The 13,578-nt window shown below is 35.6% G+C and overlaps 1 protein-coding gene across 14 annotated transcripts in view; it reads right to left on the bottom strand.

Moving 5' to 3' along the window:
• Window positions 1–13,578, bottom strand: part of Pde1c (phosphodiesterase 1C) — a 603,438-nt gene that overhangs the window by 74,190 nt on the left and 515,670 nt on the right. For all 14 annotated transcript variants that reach the window (XR_013435068.1, XM_021722262.3, XM_078039880.1 and 11 more), the window contains 2 exons: window positions 9,786–9,887; window positions 9,117–9,237 (listed from right to left, as the gene is read on the bottom strand). Coding sequence is in view for 13 of the 14 variants with exons in the window: in XM_021722262.3 (XP_021577937.1) it covers window positions 9,117–9,237; window positions 9,786–9,887 (223 nt within the window). In the remaining variant the exon portion in view is untranslated. The remainder of the gene's footprint in view (window positions 1–9,116; window positions 9,238–9,785; window positions 9,888–13,578) is intronic.

The following is a 13,578-nucleotide window of genomic DNA, read 5'->3' as shown; positions in this document are numbered from 1 at the left end:
ATTCAACCGCTTTCCTTTTTACTGAAGAGGTCAAATTTCTCAGAAAGTCTCAGTTGTAATAAAAGATTCTTTTTAAAACTAATTCATTTTTTTTTCTTCTAGGACTACTCAGAAAAATAAGTATCATTTATATGGTAGGGGTTAAGATAACTCCAACTGCTTAAGTCACGCAGTTGGTATGCAGAAGGAAGATAATGAATATTCGTTGAATGAATGAAAAGACTAATTTGGTTAGAAACACTTAAATTCCTTTGTCACTGAGACATTTATGACAGGTAAAGTAGAGAGCAATTAGGCAGGTAGCTATTCACCAGATTCCTACCGCTCCTCTGTTTCCTGTTCACACAACTGGTCTACATTGTGCAGAATCTCTTCTGTTTAGTGCTAGATAGTACAACAAGAGGAGAGGGGATGTATTTCCACCATGGTTAGGGCCTGTAAAATCTCCTGTACCTAGTTCTCCCTATCTTCCCCCTTTCGCTGGCTTGATGTAGACAAGCACAATAGAAGTCATTTAGATGATAGACTCTGCTTATCATACAACCACCTGTCAATCAAGAGACACTTGTCCTGTATTATAAGTGGGTGACACACTTTTACATTTAGGTGTGTTGCATTACATTTGAAGGTTAGTTTGTTACTGAAACTATATGTAAGCAGCAAACTAGTAAAAAGAAATAAGAGTCCTTGAATTGGAAGTTCACAGGGAACCTGGCATCTGCCAATGTGAGAACTTTGAAAACAGGTGATATCTCAAGGGAGCCTTTTCAGGTGGAGGGAAGAAAACATAAGTATTTGGGGACTGAACAAAAACATCAAGCTAAAAAAATACAGCAGTGTACCAGGCACAGTGATACACATTTGTAGTCCTAGTGCCTTGGAAGGCTGAAGCAGGAGAATCTTGAGTTCAAAGCCAGCCTCAGCAACTTAGCAAGGCCCTGAGCAATTCACTAAACAGAATACAAAATAAGGCTAGGGATGTGGCTCAGTGGTTGAGTGTCCCTGAGTTCAATCCCTGGTACTAAAAACAAAAACAACAGAAATGTGGCATATATACACAATGGAATTTTACTTAGCATTAAAAAAGAACAAAATCATGGCGTTTGCAAGTAAACGGATGGCCTTGGAGAAGATAATGCTAAGTGAAGATAGCCAGTCCCAAAAAAACAAATGCCTAATGTTTTCTCTGATATAATGGGGGTGATTCATAGTGGGGTAGGGAGGGAGAGCATGGGAGGTTTAGGGGCTGGGGTTGTGGCTCGGTGGTAGAGTGCTCGCCTAGCATGTTCGGACCTGGGTTCGATCCTCAGCACCACATAAAAATAAATGAAATAAAACTATTAAAAAAATAGATTAATTCTAGATAGGAAGGAGGATTGGGAGGGAAAGGGAGGGGGCAGGGGATTAGCAAGGATGGTGGAATGTGAAGGACATCATTATCCAAAGTACATGTAGGAAGACTTGAATTGAGTGTCAACATACTTTATATACAAACAGAGATATGAAAAATTGTGGTATATATATGTATTAAGAATTGTAATGCAAAAAAATAACAAAGTACATGTATAAAGGCATAAATTGGCATGAACATACTTTATATACAGAGATATGAAAAATTGTGCTCTGTATGTGTAATAAGAATTATGCATTCCACTTTTGTCGTGTATTAAAAAGATAATAAAATCAATAAAAAAGAATTTAAAAAGTTTAAACTAGAGTTAGCATAAAACTCATCAATTCCACTCCTAGTTTATACCCCATGAGTATTAAAAACATATGTCCACACAAAAACTTGTATATGAATGTTCCCAGTAGCATTGTTGATAATAGATAAAAAGTACAAATATACAAGTCATGTTACTTGATAAATGAATAACAAAATATGCAATATCTATATAATGAAATGTTATTCAGCCACAAAGGAATGAAATACTGATATACGTTCTGATATAGATGAACCTTGAAAACATGATGCATTATATAATAAAATCTAGAAAAGGCAAATACACAGAGACGTAAAATTGATGAGTAGTTGCCAGAGACTAGGGGAAGGAGGAATGGGGAGTAACTACTAACAAGTACTTTTCTTTTTTACAGTGATGAAAACGTTCTAGAATTAGATCATGGTCATGATTACATGACTTTGTGGATATGCTGAAAACCACTGAAAGGCATCCTGGGAAAGGATGAATTTATGGTGTGTGAATTCTGACTTAATAAAATAAACTCAACAGGTTAGAGAAAAAGTTTAAATACAGTTAAAATTCCCACACTCTATTTTTCTCCCCCACTCACAGAGACATCACTGTATTATATGAAAAGAAATAATTTCAGGTTCTCAATAAAAATGAATGTTAATGGCAACTAAAAAAAAAAAAACAAGAACAACCACAACAAAACCAAAATGCAACAATGTACACTCTCCATCCTCCTCGAGGAAGAGTGTACAAAGATTAGCTACGAGAAAAGTATTGTGCCTTTGGATTTAAGATAGTAAATTTTAGCCCTTTCTTCTAAGAAGTTATCACTTCTGAAATAAGAAGAATAAGAAACAGAAATACAAATACCATTAAAATCTTTTATTATTTATTTTTTAGTTCTCGTTGGACATGACATCTTTGTTTGTATATGGTGCTGAGGATCGAACCCCGGCCGCACGCATGCCAGGCAAGCGCGCTACCGCTTGAGCCACATCCCCAGCCCCATTAAAATCTTTAATCTAAATAAAAACTATGTATGGAAGGGCCATCAAATGCTGTGAATATCAAACAGGGATGTCGTGAGATACTGAGGCTGGTGGAGGGCAGAGGCTGAATTATGAGCAATCCTACCATAGCTTCCCTCTGATATCTTGAAAAACATAAAGGCACACACACACACACACACACACACACACCACTGCATAGGAATCACAAAATAAACCATGGAAAATCCCAGGTTGCTTAGAGTACTACTGCTCTGGTTTCCTCCTGGTACAAATCTTCTGCAAATAGTTGGAACAAAAAGAATTCATTTCACTCAAATATAATAACAATAAAATGAAGAAGGAAAAAGAAGGAGGGGGAAAGGAGTGGGAGGAAGAAGAAAAGAAAAAGAAGGAAACAGAATAGAAAGATGAGTATGAGGACCCCAGGAAGGAGAAGATAGAGAAGAAGAGGAAGAGCAAGAGGGGAAAAAAATTTTTTAAAAGCCCCCTCAAAGTGGGAAGAGAAGGTATGGGAGTAGCTTATTGGCAAAGCACGTGCTCAACATGCACATTGCCCTGAGTTCAATCCCTAGCACTACAAAAAAAAAAAAGTAAGATAAATAAAAGAAAAGGAAGAAGAGGAGGAGAAACAAGAAGAGAAGAAGAAACAGAACAATGGTGCCACCAAGATCAAACATATCTTAATAAACATTGAGAAATACATGTTAATCACAAAAAAACAGGGTTTCAGGAGAACAAGAGTGAATAAAGTACAGGGAAGATACATGTAGAGAAGAAAACCAGAATTATAGCATCCATGGAGGTCAGGAGTAAGAAAAGTAGACCAAACAAAGGGTTAAAAATATTAAGGAAAAAACAACCAACATGGAAGAAAAACAAGCAAGAAGCAACATATGAGCTGTAGTTTGCCTCTAGAGAACAAGTGGACAAAGGAGACGTTCAAAGATGTCATCCACCCAACTGGAACCTGTAGAGGAAAGAACATGCCACGTCCCCAAATGAAGAGCTCACAGGAAACAATCACTACCCAAGCCTCCCTAGAAAGCTCACGGGGCTCGCAGGAAAAGAATTCACCTCAGGTTGTATACAAAATTTTCCATAATAAAAAATCTTTTTCTTTAAAACAAAAAATAATCTTTAGGAAACATATGCCAAAAGATAAATCACCTCAACAAGGAAATATTGTCAGCCTGGCTTCAAACTCTTCATAGCAACATTTGGGTATGGAAAACACTTAGGGGAGAATAAAAAAAGACTTCAGGGAAAGAAAGTTGGATCTAAAAACGTCACACCCAAGCAAATCCGACCCAAGTATCAACAGTAGCAGGGAAACTCACAAGCAAACAATGACGAGGCTTGAAGAAACTCCATTGTTTCCAGAAGGAACTTCTTGAGGAACCACCTTGGCCAAAGTGCAACACTGAGTATCACCAAGACAAGAACTACCAGGGAATTTCGCCTTTGTCAAGTTTGTTTTTTTTTCTACCTTTCTCAGTCACATTTTGGGGGGCTGTGCTTTGTGTACACCATATAGTCTACAAAAGGGAATGCTCACTTAAAATATTGGGACAATTTGGAAATAATATAACCAACAAGCAGCAACAAGGAATTAGTTACATTATGAAAGGAAAGGAAACAGGTAATGAGAGTATGAATCACTGCCTTGTCTTTTACAGACAGGGTAAAATATATCATTTATGTCTGATATATAAAGTAAAAGGGCTTTACTTAAATAATCAAGGGACACAAGAAGTAAGCAAGATATTAAAGCTATCTAAAGTGGGTATTGGTACACGTTTGAAGACATGAATTGGTGTGAATATACATTGTACACAACCAGAGATATGAAAAATTGTGCTCTGTATGTGTAATAAGAACTGTAATGCATTCCACTGTCACATATAAATAAAAAAATAATTTACCAGATTATATTGTTATGTTGTGTGCATGTGTAAATATGTAACATCGAATCCCACTTTTATGTGTATGCACCAATAAAAATTTTAAAAATATATAAAAAAATAAAGTGGGTATTGCAGAAGGAGTAAGGGAGGTCAACATTTACTAATTTTTATAATGGAGACAATAAATACTATCTGAATAAATAGAGAAGTTAGTTTTTATTAGCAAGTTAACCACTAGAAGAACTAAAACATAAAATTTTGAGATAATCAGAAAAATCAAATATGTAACAAAGTAGGTGGCCCAGAAAATATAATGAACTATTTTTGAAAAACATATAAAAACAGAAAGCATGATATAAAATATGATGGTAATTAAGATCAAACATTCCTGTTATTTCAATAGATGATAATGTGGCTACCTTCAATTATACAACAGAAAACATCTGATTGGCTTATTTAAGAAATTCAGTTGAATAAAGATTTGTATAAATCAAAATGTCTATAAAGGCTAAAAGTAAAAACAATGTGCAAAGACAAGATCAGATTCTTCATGTGAGTTAAATTTGAATTCTAGGGAGAACACTAGATGATACAAAGAAGTGGGCTTAATAAACTATGGGCATAATAAACTATGAGGGTCTAACAGTTACAAATATCCCAAAACTAAATGGTATAGAATCAACATGCAGCCAGGCGGGGTGGCACATGCCTGTAATCCCAGCAGCTCAGGAGGCTGAGGCAGGAGGATCGAGAGTTCTAAGCCAGCCTTCAGCAAAAGTGAGGTGCTAAGCAACACAGTGAGACCCTGTCTCTTAAAAAAAAAAAAAATAGGACTGGGGATGTGGCTCAGGAGTGTCCCTGAGTTCACTCTCTGGTACTCCTCTCCCCCAAAAATAAAATTTTGTGAAGCAAAAATTACAGTGCATAGAGAAAATAATAGAAACACCTGTCAGCCCATGATAGCTCAAATTTTTAAAAATGATATATAAAATACCTAAATATCATAATTAAGAAGGTGGATAGATGCCTGGTTTTCCTTTAACATTACCCTGCAAATAGGAAATAAATCTACCTCTGATGATCCATGAATACTTGCAAAAGTTAACTATATAGCAGGTGATGTATAAATTTCAAAATAAGATCCAAACAATGGAAAAATTCTTTCATCAAAATTCGATAAACAAAAATTAATTACAAAGTTCTTAAACAAAGAAACATCCACTGAAGAATTATAAACAAGGAAACAAAACTTTATCTGAAGCAACTGCTGGCTAGAAGAGATCAAAACCCAAATTACAGAATATTTAGTAAAGAACAATAGTGAACATGCTGCATATCAGGACCTATGAAATTCCTGATAATAAAAAAAAGAAAAACTCCTAGTTTCATGTTTTCTAAATAAGCAATAATGAAAGTAAATGAATTGAGCATCCAATTCAGAATTAGAAAAAGCACAAAACAGATTCAAGCAGAAGGAATGGATTAATAAAAATGAAACAGTGATTACAGCAGTATTAAATAAAAAGGAAACAATAAAGCAATTATGTAATTTTGTAGAGAAAGAAGGGGGAAAACCTAACAATCACAGACACAGAAGGAATTCAGAATTGAAAGAGAGGTTTGTGAAATATAAAAATATACAGCAATACAAAGGAAATGAGCCTCAAGCTTTTACAAGATGTATTTGCCAGGAGGTAAACATACTTTTTTAAAAAGTCAATATTTCATCAAAAAGCATCCTGAAGCAATGGCTTGGATTTCATAAATTATGGATATAAAACTGAAGATGTAATGCCCTCTTTAGTAAAGTATGTAAGGTCTGGTCCATGTGCACTGAGGCTATGCCCTTATTTTGAAATATAACTCGACTTTTTAAAAAGACTCTACAGACCCATTGAGATTTCCCTTTTGAACTGTCCAATTTAAAATCTATTGTTAAGAGCTGAGGCAACATTTCTCCTATATGGGTTACTTGCTATGGCTTATGGCATCAAAGTTAAAATATTAAGTCAATAAAAATAATTTACTGACTTATAATTACTAAACATAGTTCCAATCCAGTGAGCTAACATTAGATTCCCAACAGGCAAAAGAGTTCAATATGGTTAGTTTTGCATTGCCTCTAACATATTTTTATTCAACTTGAGTTTATGTGTATATGTATGCAAACAAGGTTTCCTTTATAGGAAGAAAATGTTCACATATTTAAGTCATTCACTCATAATTGAAAAGAGGAAATCACTTCGATCCATCAAACTTAAAATGATTAGCTATGATCTACCCTTTGGTCATGGACTGAATGGGAGTTTTATTACAAAAGTCATATGGAAGTAAGCATATGGCCAAGGGAATGGGTATTTGAAGAAAGTTCTGTCACTGCTATTAGAAAAAATAGCCCAAAATAAAAAATGGCTCAAAATAAGCCTTAAATGAAGGATGAATTTGCTGTCCTGCTTTTACACACAAGTGGGCCACACCTGGAAAGTTCTAGCTCCCCTCTCTGCATACTCACCCTTGAATTCCCTTTGAGAACTATCCTGGGAGACCAGGCATTGACTTTGCAATGGGAAATGACCCTATTCAGAAGAAGGCACTTGCTGGTGTATCCATGTAACAGCTTGTGGGTTCACGTGAGTGTGCACATGTGGTAGACAAGCCCCCAGGGACAGAGTGAAAGAAACTGAGCGCTTAAGGTTGGAAGGCTCTTAGAAAACTGGTTCAAATTTACCCAGAACCCCTTATGCCCCTCAATAAACAAACTGCAAGACCATAAGGAATTAGAGGGGTGACTTTATTATTCCCAGGCCTCAAATTCATTGGAATAAAAACTCCAATAAAAGGTTTTGGGATGCCGGGTGCAGTGGTGCACACCTGTAATCCCAGTGACTCAGAAGGCTGAGGCATGAGGATGGCAAATTCAAAGCCAGCCCCAGCAATTAAGTGAGGCCCTAAAGCAAATTAGCGAGACTATATCTCAAAATAAAATATTAAAAAGGGCTGGGTATGTAGCTCAATGGTTAAGCACCCCCAGATTCAATCTAGTATACAAAAAAAAAAAGGCTTTCTGGTTTGTACATGCTGTTGACACTAGTCCCACTTTATCACTAAAATGTACAGCTTCAGAAGGAACAAAATACACAGAGATACATTCTACAATTTCTTCCCTCAAATGAGAATAATAAGATTATGAAAAATCACAAGAGTAATTTGCTCCAAAAACCTTTTGTAATCAGTGTGCTATGATTTGGATGTGTCCCCCTCAAATTTTCATATATTGAAAACTTAATCCCTAAAGTCACATATTACTAGTATTTGAAAATGAAGACTTGGGAGGTAATTAGGATTAGATAAAGTCATCAGGGTGTCCCCCCATACAGTACTAGTGGCATACAGTATTAGTGGCTTTGTAAGAAGAGAAAGACCTGAGCTCACAGATTTGTTCCCTGGTGCATTCCATCATGTTATGATGAAGCAGGAAGGCTCTGACCAGATGCACACCATGGTCTTGGACTTCCAACTTTCAGAACCATAATCTAAATAAATAGCTGTTCATTATAAATTACCCAGTCTCAGGCCTTTGTTATTGTAACAGAAAATGGACTAAGACATAGTAAAGAGCCTATCCCTTATCAGTTTTAAGGGACAAAGGTAAGACTGGTGCTAATAAGTAGCATTTTATGGAATTCTAGATACCTCCAAATCCATGTCCTATACCTCCCTTCTTCAATTAAGAAAAATTAATTGAATTAACTTTATTAACTTGAATTAACTGTAACTTAGGTCACACCATTGACATGTTACATTTTGAACCTCAGGCCTTAATATCTTCAGCAGATGTCTGAACACAATTCTTTTGGAGACCAGGTTAGGTATACATGCCTGAGACTGAAAAGACTTTGGTCTTGGTAATGTGCATGATTTTCCTTTCTATTTCTCTGATCTAAATATGTATTTTTAAATTTGTTTGAAAGCAATGTATACTCATTAAAGATTGTCTATTCTTGTAGATAACACAACTCTGGATCTTAAGATGTGGTTAAGTTTAAATATAATTGGAAAAACAGTGTCTAATGATTTCCTTACCCTGATTTGCCACACTTCGTTTTGGAATTTAATACCTTGGGTGTTTCTACCCAACCAATTGTAACAGAGACATGAGTTAAAGATTAACAACTTAATCCCATAGGTCTATGCCAAAATAAATACCATTTTTTCAATCCATTAGAAAATAAAGGGGAGGGGTCCTCAAATGACATAGAAAATGCTTTTCCTTCTAAACAAAAATGTATAAGATAGAGATACATTTTATAATGTCCTAAGAATCAGAATTTGGCTAAGATTCAAACATGATATATCCAGGAAGGAGGGATCAAAGCTGTGAAACCCATGGCCCCACCTGAAGAAAATAACTAATGTTAAGAGTCCCAATCATATTGGTTCCAAACATGAATTTCCTAAAATACCCAGTGATGACAGCCCTGATGACCAGCACAGCAACAAGGTACCTGTCTGAAGAACTCCTCCAGCAGTGACATGGTCCAGCGGTGATGCAGGTCCCACGCTTTTGCAGGATGGCTAATGTCTGCCGTGTGCAGCATCAGGGATAAGGCTTTGGGCTTCTCAATTCTGAAAAGCAAAGTGGCCACACTCAACGACCACACATCTATCCTCAGAAGGATTTTAAAAATCACTGAGGGTTTAAATCTCTTCCATTCTCCCATCTCAAATGCAACCTCAGCTAAATGAAGGAAAGAGGCATTATTTCGCCCAGTGATGGGGTACACATCACCTTGGTCTCCCTGTTTATTAAACTGGATGCTTCTGACTCAATCCCATTCATGGAATGGCTGTATCATTCAAGAAGAAAAGGATCCAAGAATCACAGGCTTTTTCTTCCTGTCTCTGTCTTAAGTGGATCTTTGATCATTTAATTGCTCACAAGGGACTATTTTAAATTCTAAGTGGTTACTGGTCCTATGGTTTGTTTCAACTCTGATGAGAATATGCCTAATTGTGAGATATGTATAATTTTCATGCACCCTCCTCCAAACACCCCCACTTTATGAGAGCACCCAATCAGGTTATGTGAAGGAGATGTGCTTTTACAGTACAACAGGAACAAGGAAGCCCCAGTTCAAACACCTAGGAAAACACTATGTCACCAGCCCACTTACGCTTCTGGCTGCTGCAGAGCTGTTTTCATTGCTTTGATTTGCTGGAAATGGCAAGACATATCCGTGGCCATCACCATCTCAATGACCAAGGTTCGAAACTCCCTTTCAGGGGCACCCATAGAGAAAAAAGGATAGAAGCGGGGGGGAGAAAAAAAGTGAAAAAGAAAAATTAATTTATTTTTTGATGCTTCTAATCAAAATCAATTAATCCTTTCTGACATTTCTAATCTAATTAGATTCTTTTCAGCGGGTTTTTATGAGGAATAAATGAAGGTTAAAGATTAAGGAAATATAGGAAAGGTAGCAGAATACCAAAAAAAAAAGATTAAGGAAATCATTTATTAGGAATATGATTCATGAAATACACAAATCATTTGGAAAAGTAACTCACAGGAAAAACCCAATGAAGCTGAAAATTATATTAAAGTGCTCATTTCTCAACTCAATTCAAAGTTTTGAGGATGAATTAACTTGAAAATGATTCTAGGAGCTAGACTGATAATCCATATTATATTTCAGGTAAAGGGATTCTACCTTTTTTAAAAATAGACTTTAGTTTTTAGAATAGTTTCAGGTTCACAGATAAATTGAGCAGCTTGGATAGAGAGTTCCATATACCTCCTCTTCCCTGCACAGTTTCCCTTAGTATTAACATCTTTCATTAATGTGGTGCATTTATTACAACTGAGAACCAATATTGACATATTACCTAAAGTACATACACGAGGGTTCATCCACCACATTGCCCAGTTCTACAGTTTTCAACATAACGTAAGGTTATGTGTTCATCATTACAGTATCATACAGAATAATTTCAGCATTCTAAATTTTCTCATGCTCCCCCTAGTTCCTCCTTCTTCCTTCCCCTGAACCCCAGTAAAATACTCATCATTTTACTGTCTCTAACAACTTTGTTGCTTTGTTGAGTTATAATTTACATAGAATAAACTGCTTCTGTATAAACTGCATAACTCAGTGAGCACTAACCATTTAATATACATAACACACACACACACACACACACACACACACACACACACACACTAAAATGTACTCTTTTGTTTTGGGCTTCCTTTCCTCAGCACAATAGTTTGCCATTCATCCATGCAGTGGTTCATCAACAGTTCCTTTCCATTTATTGCTGAGTGGATATTCCAGGTTATTCCACAAGTGAGAAGTTCTATTTCCCAATGGATGGGCAATTTGGGTAATTAGATTTTTGTTGAGGGCTATTGGAAATAAGGATGGTACAAGTATTCACAGACAAGTTATTGGTGTGAACATATGCTTTCATTTCTTTGGGGCCAGTAGGCAGGCAGAAATACAATGGTTGTTGTTTTAGGTAGCCATTTTTTTCCTATTATGAGAAACTGTCAAACATTTTTCAAAATAGTTGAATCACTTTGCATATTGACCACCAGTGAAAGAAAGTTCCAGCTTTTCTTTGACTACTTCTGTCAGTCTCTAATTTCCATTATTCTAATGGACGTGTACTGGTGTCTCAGTTTATAGATAGGCAGGAAGGATTCTATTTTACTCAAGGGAGGGTCAGCCTTGTTATCTTTTCTAGCTCTCAATAATTGAATGAGGTCCACCCATATTAGGAAGGGCAATCTGAGTCTACTCTTTCACACATTAATCACATTTAAAAACACACACACACAGAAACATTCCAAATCATGTTTGATCCAATATCCAGCACACAGTAATCCAGTCATATTGACATAAAATTAGTCATCACACACTGATGCATTATCATTATATATATAATTACATTAATTTCGTTATTGTTTAATAAAGATTGTTGTTACCTATGTTTACAAGATATATTGGTCTTTAATATTAAAGTAATGATGTTTTGGGCAGGGTATAGGTATGGTGTCAAAATTAAACCTCATAAAACACAAGGAGAATATTTTTTCCTTCTTTGTTTTCTAGGTAAATTGGTGTAAGGTTGATGTCATGATATGTGGAATGTCCACCCAAAAGCCCATTACTGAACCCATGGTCCCCAATTCAGTAAGGTTTAGTAGTGGGGCTTTAGGTCAATGGTTGAATCATGAGGGCTATGACCTCATGGTAGTTCATTTGATGGATTCATCCATGGAGAGCTGAATGGACTACAGGGAGGTAGGACATAGTTGGAGGAATTAGGTCAGTGGGTACGTGCCCTGGAAGGGTTTATCTTCTCTTCAACCTCATCTTTTCCCCACCCCCCCTCTCTCTGCTTCCCCACTGAGCTGAGCAGCTTCCCTCCACCATGCCCTCCACCATGATGTTTTGCCTCATCTCATGAGCCCAGGAAAACTTTTCCTCCTCTAAGTTTAAGTTGGGTAGTCTGGTCACATGACAAAACATAGAGCTGATGAACAAGTTGCGGTTATTTCTTCTTTGTGCATTTAATGGAATTGCCAGTGAAACCATCCAAGGATGAGATTTCTTTGTGGGAAGGGTTTTTTTTAAATGACAAATTCAATTATCTTAAGGGATATAGGAATATTCAGATTTTATGTTTCTTCTTTTTAATGGAATTTGTCTATTTCATCAAGGTTATCAAAGTTATTGAAATAAAACTGTAATATTTTCTTATGTATTTGGTGTCTATAGAATCTGATGGGTAATGTATGTTCTCTATCTTTGGTATTGTTCAGTATGATCAGAGACATCAATTTTTTTTTTGCTCTTTTCAAAGTATTAGCATTTAACTTTAATTTTTGCCATTGTTTTCTGTTTTTCTTATTTCTTCACTTATCATTGCTAATTCACTTTCTTCTATCTACTTTGCATTTACTTTTCTTTTTCTATTTCCTTGAAGTCATTTTGATCAGATCTTTCTCCTTTCCTAAAATGAGCATTTAAAGCTATAAATTTCCTCTAAGCACTGCCTTAATGGGATTCCACAAATTTTTAATATGCTGCCATTTTCATTCTCATTAAATTTGAAATATTTTCTAATTTTCCCTGTGATTACTTTTTGGACCCATGAATTATTTAGAAGTGTATTGTTTAATTTTCAACTATGTGAGATTTTCCCAGATACTTTTAATGATTTCTAATTTACATCCATAGTGACCAAAGATTATAGAAATACATGTTCCTCTTGTCTTTCCTACTAATTTTTATATTTTATATTTTGGAGATCTGTAGTTATGTGATATTTATTATGATTGATATGTTATTCATGATGAATTAACTCTTTCATTGTCAGAAAACTTTCTCTTTCCTTGTCAATACTCCTTATCTTGCAGTTCATTTTACCTGATATTAATATCATCAATTTACCTTCTTATACTTACTGTTGGTATATTTATATCATTGCTTTCATCTTATTTGTATCTTTATATCTGAAGCATATCTCTTATAGATGGAATGTAGTTATATGTGTGTGTGTTTGTGTATGTGTGTGTGTGTGTGTGTGTGTGAGGTGTGAGTGTATGATATCAAGGTGTTATCTTCACTTGAGATTTCCTACAAAGTTACAAAAAGAGCAAATTTACCTTGTCTTGTCACATTCTCCAAATTTTGACATCCATTCAAAAGTTGCCTGATTTTGTTCTCCCTAAATCCCTCAAGTCATGGAGTCATATAAAAACTTTTTTTTCAGGGTTTCTAGATGTTATTTGCATGCATATCAGTTCATTAACAGCTTATTTGGCCTGCCAAAAGTAGAATTCCATGTTATTCCAATTTGAAACGAAATAAATATCTGGTAATACATTTGCTTGTAAAGGTTCTAAAAAGTCTGATAGAACCTACCAACTATTAAAATTTCTTTCTGAGAAAGACATAGAAT

Source organism: Ictidomys tridecemlineatus, chromosome 2 (genome assembly GCF_052094955.1).
Source record: "Ictidomys tridecemlineatus isolate mIctTri1 chromosome 2, mIctTri1.hap1, whole genome shotgun sequence".
NCBI lineage: Eukaryota > Metazoa > Chordata > Mammalia > Rodentia > Sciuridae > Ictidomys > Ictidomys tridecemlineatus.
This window is presented reverse-complemented; position numbering and strand designations above follow the sequence as displayed.